Source organism: Bos javanicus, chromosome 12 (genome assembly GCF_032452875.1).
Source record: "Bos javanicus breed banteng chromosome 12, ARS-OSU_banteng_1.0, whole genome shotgun sequence".
Taxonomy (NCBI): domain Eukaryota; kingdom Metazoa; phylum Chordata; class Mammalia; order Artiodactyla; family Bovidae; genus Bos; species Bos javanicus.
This window is the reverse complement of record NC_083879.1, coordinates 11,543,356-11,554,496: the sequence shown is the minus strand read 5'-3', so window position 1 is coordinate 11,554,496 and position 11,141 is coordinate 11,543,356. Positions and strand designations below refer to the sequence as shown.

General features: G+C 41.3%; 1 protein-coding gene across 1 annotated transcript; it reads left to right on the top strand.

Moving 5' to 3' along the window:
* The first annotated feature begins 4,902 nt into the window (after nt 1–4,902).
* On the top strand, nt 4,903–9,924 carry LOC133258168 (kelch repeat and BTB domain-containing protein 7). Its single transcript, XM_061434470.1, has one exon. It carries the CDS (start codon nt 5,550–5,552, stop codon nt 7,590–7,592), a length of 2,043 nt encoding a protein of 680 aa, XP_061290454.1. The 5' UTR covers nt 4,903–5,549; the 3' UTR covers nt 7,593–9,924.
* Nucleotides 9,925–11,141: the final 1,217 nt, after the last annotated feature.

Genomic DNA, 11,141 nt, shown 5'->3' with positions numbered 1-11,141 from the left:
GCTGAGCAAAGGCTTTCTCTAGTTGCAGTGGGAACGGGGCAGGGGACGGCAGGGCTACTCTCCCTTGTGGTGTGCAGACTTCTCATTGCAGTGGCTTCTCGTTGCAGAGCACAGGTTTTAGGCTTGTGGGCTCAGTAGATGTGGTGCACAGGCTTAGTTGCCCTATGGCATGTGGGATCTTCTCGGACTAGGGATCAAACCCATGTCCCCTGCATCAGCAGGCAGATTCTTATCCACTGTACCATCAGGGAAGTCCAGAAACAGATTTTTGTTTTCAGGCGTGTTACGTAACAGAGAAATGTTTATTTAAGGAAATGTAAATATCAATAACCTCAGATATGCAGATGACACCACCCTTATGGCAGAAAGTGAAGAGGAACTAAAAAGCCTCTTGGTGAAAGTGAAAGAGTAAAAAGTTGGCTTAAAGGTCAACATTGAGAAAACTAAGATCATGGCATCCAGTCCCATCACTTCATGGGAAATAGATGGGGACACAGTGGAAACAGTGTCAGACTTTATTTTTGGGGCTCCAAAATCACTGCAGATGGTGATTGCGGCCATGAAATTAAAAGACGCTTACTCCTTGGAAGGAAAGTTATGACCAACCTAGACAGCATATTCAAAAGCAGAGACGTTACTTTGCCAACAAAGGTCCATCTAGTCAAGGCTACGGTTTTTCCAGTGGTCATGTATGGATGTGAGAGTTGGACTGTGAAGAAAGCTGAGTGCTGAAGAATTGATGCTTTTGAACTGTGGTGTTGGAGAAGACTCTTGAGAGTCCCTTGGACTGCAAGGAGATCCAACCAGTGCATCCTAAAGGAGATCAGTCCTTAGTGTTCTTTGGAAGGACTGATGCTAAAGCTCCAATTTTGGCTACCTCATGGGAAGAGTTGACTCATTGGAAAAGACTCTGATGCTGGGAGGGATTGGGGGCAGGAGGAAAAGGGAACGACAGAGGATGAGATGGCTGGATGGCATCACCGACTCAATGGACATGAGTTTGGGTGAACTCCGGGAGTTGGTGATGGACAGGGAGGCCTGGCGTGGTGCGATTCATGGGGTCACAAAGAGTCGGACACGACTGAGCGACTGAACTGAACTGAACTGAAGTATTAAAACATCATGTGAAAGAAGGCAAAATGAAGATAGTCTACCTTAATGTTTTTCATTAGTCTGCCTTAATGTTTTCTCAAACCTTGGTGTTTTTACCAATCACTTGGGAAACTTGCCATAAGGAAGATGCTGATTCAGTAGGTTTGGGTCCTGCGATTCTGCATTTCCAACAAGCTCCCAGGTGATGACCGACAATCATGATGGCCCACAGACACCACTTGGAGTAGCAGGGATCTAGGACATCTGTTAGTTACTGAATACTTTCAGTTGTTCTATACTTTATTTTTGGACAATGCAATTCAGTTCAATTCACAATCCTACATTATGCAGATAGACCTTTAGTCCCCCAAACTACAAAGGTAAACTTGACATTTTTAACTGTAAGTAGAAAAATATTAGGAATGGACCTTTAACCATGCCCTCCTCCAGGGGATCTTCCTGACCCAGGGATCGAACCAGTGTCTCCTGCATCTCTTGCTGGGCCTTTAAGCCAAAGATAAATCAGGGTTCTTGTAAAACAGTCTGGAAAGCCAAAGTTCATTGCCTCGTATAATCAACACCTTTAAAATAGCAAGGAGTACCAAACTTTATTTAACAAGTACATTTTGGAACTTCCCTGCTGTTTCGGTGGCTAAGACTCTGCACTCCTAATGCAAGCAGCTGGGGTTTGAGCGCTGGTCAGGGCACTACAGGGGCTTCCCAGGTGGCTCAGTGGTAAAGACCCTGCCTGCCAATGTAGGAGACACCGGTTCGATTCCTGGGAGGGGAAGACCCCGCCTGGAGGAGGAAATGGCAACCCACTCCAGTATTCTTGCCATGGACAGAAGAACTTGGCAGGCTGCATGCAGTCCGTAGGGTTGCAAGGAGTCGGACACGATTGAGCAACTGTGCACCCACTCAAACAAGGAACTGGATCCCACATCCTGCAACTAAGACCTGGCCCAGACAGATAAATAAATATTAAATAAACAAACAAACCTTAGAGATAGTTTGAAATTGAGTCAAGGGACCTGGGATCACCAAACTACTACAAAGAAATTGTTTTTAAAATCATTTGTCTCCAGTGTTGGGGGGCAACAGTGATTAGGAAAAGCATTGGCAAGGGTAGAGCTTCTGGGGTGCTGGGAATGTTCTATTTCCGGGCCTGAATGAAGGCTACATGGCTGTATTCATTTCGTAATAACTGTATTTACAATTGAGTTATTTTGGACAGTTGCATTCACCTGTGTAACTACCAACCCAATCAAGAAGACAACATTTCCATCACCCCTGAAAGCTTCTTTGTGTTCCTTTCCTGTCAACCGAGCAATCTGTTACCTCCACCCACTCCCCCAACAGTGGCTGCCTCTTTCATGATTTTGATTCATCAGAACTTATTTTCACTGTTCTGGAACTTCACATAAATGGTCATAGAGCATATACTCCCTGTATATCTAGTTTCTTCTGTTCAAAATTTTTGATATTCAATTTACAATTGCAGGCATCAAAGACTGTTTCTTTTTATTTCTGAGTAGTATTGCACTGTATGAATATAGCACAATTCATTTCTTTCATTCTATTGATGCATATTTGGATTATTCCAAGTTTTGACTATTATGGATAACGCTTCTATGAACATCCTTGGACAAGTCTTTTTTAAAAAAAAAAAAAAACTTCATTTATTTCTTTTTGGCTGTGCTGGGTCTTTGTGCTGAGTGGGCTTTTCTAGTTTCAGCAAGTGGAAGCCGCTCTCTAGCTTCGGTGCTCAGACTTCTCTTGCTGCAGAGCGCGGGCTCTCGGGCACTTGGACTTGAGTAGCTGCGGCTCCTGGACTCTAGAGCACAGGCTCGGTAGTTGTGGCGCACGGGCTTAGTTGCTTTGCTGCATGTGCAGGGATCGAACTCATGTCTCCCACACTGGCAGGTGGATTCTTTACCACTGAGCCACCAGAGAACCCCTGCACAAGTCTCTGTAGACGTGTTTTAATATCTCTTAGGCAGATGCATAGGTGTGAAATTGTTGGGCATTTAACATTCAAAGAAACTACCGAACAGGTTTTAAAAGTGGATATATCAATTTATAGTCATAGTAGTAATATATGAGGATTCCAAAGGCTCCCTATTATCACCAACATTTAAATTGTCGACCTTTTTAAAAAAAATTTTAATTGAAGGATAATCGCCCTACATACAATGTTTTTGTTGGTTAGTATTGTTGATCCTTATTTTTAATATTATTGATCTTAAGTTTAGTCATTCTAGTGGGTGTGCAATGTTTTCTCATTCTGACTTTAATTTGCATTCATCTGATGATGAATAACACTGAAGGTTGAACAGCTTTTCATATGTTTATTGAATATAATATAATATATATTACAGATAGTTTTTCCTAGTCTCTGACTTGCATTTTTATTTTGTTTTTCACTGCTTTTTGATGGGCAAAGCTGTAATCTTGTGTTTTTTTTTACAAAAAAAAAAACATTTTATTTTTACTTATTGAGCACACAGAGTAGTCAAATTTGGAGACCTGAAGTAGAATGGTAGTTACCAGGGATTTTAGGGAGGAAGACAGAGACATTGTGAATGGGTACAAAGTTGCAGTTTTGCAAGATATAAACAGTTGGATGGTAGTGATGGTGGCAAAACAAGGTGAATATACTTAAGGCCAAAGCAATTAAACATTTAAAAATTGTTAAAATGGTAACCTTTATGTAAAGTATGTTTTATAGACATTAAAATTTTTTTAATTGTTTTTTTTCCAAGCTGGTGTTAGTGCAGGAGAGAAAGCAATCATGATTACTAATAACTTAGTTCTCTCTGGTGTACCTGAAAGACACACAAGGAAGGTACAGAAGAGATATTGGGGCCCAGAGCCCCACTTAGTTTAACGTCTCTATCCTGGAGTACTTCCATTAGGCCCTCATCAGTTAATCAGAAAAGAAAGACAGTTTGACTAAGAGTTATTCTTTTGTGTGTTATTCACTGATTCATGTACTAATACTAAAGATTTAATTCACTAGGTTATGGTAACACATGGCAGGCAAACTAGCAGCAGGAGCAGACTGGTTTTTAAATAAAAGTTCTCTAACCTTAACCCCTAACTTAACTTTAAAAAAATCTAAGCACTTGATTTTGAATATTTAAATGTTGATCTGTCATATATAAACACTTTTGTACAGCATAAACTACTATATTATTTCAAGGAATGTGTAAGCATGTATGAATACCATGTTTTGAGGATCTTGGGGTTTTGTACAATACAAGGTATGTTTGTTTAAATATTTTAATTTAGAACTCTTCTTTGTAACTTCTTAGTAAAGACAATTATAGAATCTTTAATTGATTTTTGGAAAAGATGCAAAAGAAGAAATATGAGTAACCCTCTTATTAAGAAGTTATGAAAATAATTTTGCTCCCTAGTTGATGAAGTTTTGATTAGGTGAGAGGTCAATGTATCTGTGAATGTGCCTGATTTGCCCATGTAAGACCATCAGAAATGCTGTTCTCTAGCTGCCGTCTATGGGGTTGCACAGAGTTGGACACGACTGGAGCGACAGCAGCAGGACCTCATCTTTGTCTAAGATATCCTGCTCAACCTACATATCATTTAGTACTGAAAATACTGTAATACTCTTCAGAACCTTGGAAAAGAAGCCACAGTAAACACTGCAAGTTTTCTTTGTAGAAACTGCTCATGGTTTCGAATAAGTGGATGCCTCATTTTTCATAAATTCTAAATGAAAAGCCAACAGTTACTCAATATTTGTGTTTTAGTCACAGTGTAAACAATTATTGATCTAATCAACAAGTATTTATTGAAGCATCCTATGTCCTATGAAATTTAGATCATTCCATTCTCCCAGAATCCAATGAAATGCTATTATCCCCAATTTCCAGACAGGGAAAAGTTCTGACAAAAAAGTTGCACGACTAATGAATATTAAAACGGGACTTCCACTCTAGACTTCAAACCCACAGCTCTAAACCATCAAACCTGGAATAAACGCTTGCTGATTCTGTTAGTTAAACCAGTAGACCCCCAGAAGCCTCGCGATATTACTGGAACTACTGATCCCAACATGCACAGCGGCTCCTGTGAGGCAGCCTAAGCCGCAGAGTCCGCGGGGTCCCGGCATGCCTCGAGGCGCGAAAGGCAACCTGGGAGCCGTAGTTCTCCTGGGCACCTACCGGTATTGCCAGCGCGGCGGTGGCGGATCGCTTGGTTCCAGTTTGTAGGTCCTGTGAGGGCGAGCTGAGGCGGAGAAAGGGCGTGGAACTGGAACCGGGTGAGTCAGGCACTGTCTACGCGATAAAGGGAGGCGGCACCGCGGAGCAGGGCTGACTTAAATCAGCGCGGCAGTCTTTTCAGGGACACAGCGGTCTCGGCGTCAGCGAAAAGAGAGCGAGGAGGCGCCAGAGCCTGGTTCTCGTCCTTCGCTCCCCGCCGCCCTCTCCACCATGCAGTCCCGGGAAGAAGCTCCGCGCTCTCGCCGTCTCGCCAGTCCCCGCGGCGGGAGGCGTCCCAAGAGGATTTCCAAGCCCTCAGTTTCGGCTTTTTTCACGGGCCCGGAGGAGCTGAAGGACACGGGCCATTCTGCAGCCCTGCTGGCCCAGCTCAAGTCCTTTTACGACGCGCGGCTGCTCTGCGATGTGACCATCGAGGTGGTCACCCCCGGCAGCGGGCCCGGTACGGGCCGCCTTTTTTCCTGCAACCGTAACGTGCTGGCGGCAGCGTGTCCCTACTTCAAGAGTATGTTCACCGGCGGCATGTACGAGAGCCATCAGACGAACGTGACCATGCACGACGTGGACGCCGAGTCCTTCGAGGTGCTGGTCGATTACTGCTACACCGGTCGCGTGTCACTAAGTGAGGCCAACGTGCAGCGCCTTTACGCGGCCTCCGACATGCTGCAGCTGGAGTACGTGCGGGAAGCCTGTGCCTCCTTCCTAGCCCGCCGCCTTGACCTGACCAACTGCACGGCCATCCTCAAGTTCGCCGACGCCTTCGACCATCACAAGCTGCGATCACAGGCCCAGTCCTTTATAGCCCACAACTTTAAGCAGCTCAGCCGCATGGGTTCGATTCGGGAAGAGTCCCTGGCAGATCTGACCCTGGCCCAGCTGCTAGCTGTCCTGCGCTTGGACAGTCTAGACATCGAGAGTGAGCGGACTGTGTGTCACGTGGCGGTGCAGTGGTTGGAGGCGGCTCCCAAGGAGCGGGGTCCCAGCGCTGCAGAAGTCTTCAAGTGTGTCCGCTGGACCCACTTCACTGACGAAGATCGGGGCTACATGGAAGAACTGCTGACCAAGCCCATTGTGAAGAAGTACTGTCTGGACCTTGTTGAAGGGGCCCTGCAGATGCGGTATGGTGACATGTTGAGCAAGTCTCTGGTGCCCAAGCCAGAGAGCAGCAGCAGTAGCTCTGTTGTGTCCATAGCAGAAAATCCACCCCAGAGGCTGGGTATGTGTGCCAAGGAGATGGTGATCTTCTTTGGCCATCCCAGAGATCCCTTTCTGTGCTATGACCCATACTCGGGGGACATTTACACAATGCCATCGCCTTTGACCAGTTTGGCCCACACTAAGACTGTCACCTCTTCAGCTGTCTGTGTCTCTCCAGACCATGACATCTATCTAGCCGCCCAGCCCAGGAAGGATCTTTGGGTGTATAAACCAGCCCAGAATAGTTGGCAGCAACTTGCTGACCGCCTGCTCTGCCGGGAGGGCATGGATGTGGCATATCTCAATGGCTACATCTACATCCTGGGTGGGCGTGACCCCATTACTGGAGTGAAATTAAAGGAAGTGGAGTGCTACAGTGTTCAGAGGAACCAGTGGGCCTTAGTGGCTCCTGTACCACATTCCTTCTATTCCTTTGAACTCATAGTGGTTCAGAACTATCTTTATGCTGTGAACAGTAAGCGCATGCTCTGCTATGATCCTAGCCATAATATGTGGCTGAACTGTGCTTCACTTAAACGGAGTGACTTTCAGGAAGCCTGTGTCTTCAATGATGAGATCTATTGCATCTGTGACATCCCAGTCATGAAGGTGTATAACCCAGCCAGGGGAGAATGGAGGCGTATTAGTAATATTCCCCTGGACTCAGAGACCCACAACTACCAGATTGTCAATCATGGCCAAAAGTTGCTCCTCATCACTTCCACAACCCCTCAATGGAAAAAAAACCGGGTAACTGTGTATGAATATGATACAAGGGAAGACCAGTGGATTAATATAGGGACCATGTTAGGGCTTCTGCAGTTTGACTCTGGCTTTATTTGCCTCTGTGCTCGTGTTTATCCTTCCTGCCTTGAACCTGGTCAGAGTTTCATCACTGAGGAAGATGATGCACGGAGTGAGTCTAGTACTGAATGGGACTTAGATGGGTTCAGTGAACTGGACTCTGAGTCAGGAAGTTCAAGTTCTTTTTCTGATGATGAAGTCTGGGTACAGGTAGCCCCTCAGCGAAATGCACAGGATCAGCAGGGTTCTTTGTAAATATTTTGAAATACTAAGATGTTTCTATTGCTATGAATATATCTTAAAAAGATGTCCTTTCCTTTTCTGGGGAAAAAAGAAAACTTTGATTAGGATTGCATATTTGGTTTAGAAAGGGTAATGTTTGAATTGCTAATGTAATGTTACAAAATGTAAACAGTCCATGAAATAAGCTATATAATAATTTACTGTGCTGAAAGTGGAGATTAAAATATGCAAAAAAAAAATGAACCATGTAATTGATGAGAATGCTTGCTGGTTTTTTTCCGTGTTCAAGAATTTGTTGCACTAGTGAATTGTTTTCATTAATTACATGGTTTATATTTTGATTATCTAATTTAGTCTTCTGTTCATTTTAAAATTCTGTTTAGTGTTGTGGGGGGAAGTTAGCTTTTTCATTTTTGTGTAGAAAATTGGACTAGAAATTGTTGGCAGGTTTCGAAGATTTATATCTTCCCTCTGAATAATGAAAGTAGTAGATTTCCCAAATTCTCACATAGTTTTTAGTATTCTAAGTTTAATATAGTTTGTTAAAATTTGGTTTGGTTTTCTTCTCTTCTGCAAAGAAAAACAATTGGACATATAATTAAGGTTATCAAAGAGTGATTTCATTTTGATAATGGACAGAATGGTCTTTAGCACTCACAAAAAGTAAGGGAAAAAAAATCAGGATTCCACTGTCTTACAAAAAATTTTCCTTTTTATTTTTGGAATATAAAATGTGTACTTGCTAAATGTGACCATTTTTCTGTCTTAAAAAGCATCCATTCTAGTAGTACCACTATTTAGACCCTTCTAAACCAAAAACAATAGATAACTTGCCGTATTTTTTCATTTATACCTGATACATGTTACACTGAATCAGAGGAGCAGTTGTTTTTTCACTGGACTGTGATTGGGTAATGTAAAGTTTTAATCCATTGGTCATGCCTTGTCTTAAAACGTTTATATGCTTTCCTACAACATTTTGGCTGTATAGTTTTGGTGTTTGTCTTAGAGAATTCTTTGGCAGGAAGTGATTTTTGTGAGGTGATATGGCTTTGAAGATGTGTATAAGCTAAAAACAGTATTTTATTGAGATCAGTAGTAGTTATTGTGTCTATCAACTCTAAAATCAAGTGCCAGAGAGAACTTTAAAATTTTAAGCTGTGTATAAAATTGTTTTATGTAGCATTGAAATTTTCTGTCAGTTTTGTAAGTCACTGTAAATGATTATCAGCTTGAAGTTATTTTTATATTAAAAGTTGACAAATAACATAAGTGGATGATGACATTTGGGGCCAAAAGTGAGAATATGTTTCCTCTAAAATACTTCCCTAAGCAGTGGTGTACCTGGTTATTTTATTTATTTGTTTCTCTCCTATATTTCTCTGTGAACCATGCTCCAGTCTGATTTTTGTTTTTTTTGTTTTATATCACCATAATAAGGGAAGATGTAGAAATAGAGACTTAAGTTGCACAAATTTGATACTGTTAAATACGAGAACATATAGGTACTTACTTTTTGAGGGTCTGTTAATACATACGGTTGTCACAATACATAAACATGATAAATAGTGTATATGTACAAATGCTTATGGTCTATACATTTTTTTATACTCACTTAGTTTATCTTCTTGAATCGTTGTTCAGTAACATACTAATTCCTCATCTATACTTATTCTCTAGTGACCAAATGCTGACATTTCTTTTTACCCAGGCAGAGTACTGAGGAGTGTATTCTGGAGAACAGAATTTTGAAACTAAGCAAAGGGAGGGAGAGAGAAAATGGTTTAAAAAAGCCAAACACACAAATAATGTTTTCTTAGCCATTTCGATGGGCCACTGGAAGAATCTGCAGGAGGTTCCTGTCTAATATTATTTAGTGAAATAAGATTCTTACTCCAGCAGCGTATGTTCCTTCAAAACAGCAAACGGTGCTAGTTTTTGTTCCATAGAGGGACATCAACAAGCACTGCTCCTAACGTGGAAAGCTCTATCTTAATTGTATTTTTTGGCCCACTTTTCTTCACCAGTAACTTCTTGTTGATAGTTTTTTGTTCTCTAAGATTGAAATAGAAACAAGCTGTTCACAACCACGTTATCCATCTACAGAATTAAGCTGTGCAACCAGTTGATAAGAGACATTCTCTCATGTGTCATTCTCATCCTCTGAGTTAGGTATAAGCTAATTAGTAGTAAAATATTGATTTACAAAGAGCTTTTCTTAGAAAGGATTTTGGTTTCTTAATATGTTTGTGAATTAAGGATAGATGTTAACTTTTTTTTTTTTTTAAATAGAAAGTGATTTGTACATGGTTAGTTACAAATAAAACTGGCACTAGAACCCCAGGCCTTCTGACCTCTTGATTGAGTTTGTGCTAAATGTACAAAACCCTTGCTTACATAGTGACACAAGCAGCAGAGCAGTGTTGAAATCCCTTCATCACAGGAAAGCTCCTTTGTCTCAGTTTCACAATTAATCGACACAGATTTTAGCAAATGCTTAATATAATGTCATTTGCAGGATTACTGTGTGTAAAACTTAAGAATGATCTTACTTATTTTTTGTATCTATCTGCCTGTAGTCTGAAAAACTCAGAGAACCCAAATTATTTCAAATAATTTAAATATTCAAATGGTTAGCATTGGTATTTTCAAAAGGACAAAAAAGGGACTAATTTAGTGAACAATTTGGGTTTAGGATTACAGTTAAATTATAATTTCCTTCTATATCCTCTAGTTGAGCAGTGGTGTGTGTGTGTGTGTGTGTGCTTTTTTTTTTTTTTTTAGCCTGTTTCATACCTGGATCTTACTGATAATCTGATGAAATCTTTTGACCCATTCCCTAGAAAAATGTACATGTTTATGTTTTCATAATTTCAAAGGTGTTAGACATTTCTGCAGTTCATGTGCACACCCAGGGTAAGAACACTGTAACAGTCCCAAGAACACTTCTACAAAAAAGGAATTAGCATTTTGCAAGAGACATATTGCTCAAATGTTTGTGAGGGGGGAAGGGCATTATTAAAATAGAGCTTAAAGAAATCATATGCATTTTCCACCTGAAAGGGATCTGAGTATCAGAACAAAGACAAAATTGACACTTGGTGAATTTCAAATTTCCTCATGATGTTATGCCTGAGAACAGTGAAGTAACTAAATGTAAGTGGCTTAAAGAAATGGGACAGATGAGCTAATGTATAAAACCTTTGACATGTGATATGATTATTGTCTAAAGTGAAAGAAAGTGAAGTCTCTTTGAGACCCCATGGACTGTAGCCTACCAGGCTCCTCCGTCTGTGGGATTTTCCAGGCAAGAATACTGCAGTGGGTTGCCATTTCCTTCTCCAAGGGATCTTCCCAACCCAGGGATCAAAGCCAAGTCTCCCTCATTGTAGGCAGACACTTTACCATCTGAGCCACCAAGGCAGTCCAGGGATTATTGTCCAGGAAGGCTGTATATATATTAGTCTTCAAAGTAAATTATAAGTTGCAGGTATTTCAAACTTGATATCACAGCTGTTTATTAGGAATCTAAATTACAAGAGTTCTTTATCTCACAATGAC

Coding starts and splice junctions, on each gene's coding strand:
- LOC133258168 (XM_061434470.1), top strand. CDS start 5,550: ATGCAGTCCCGGGAAGAAGCTCCGCGCTCTCGCCGTCTCGCCAGTCCC.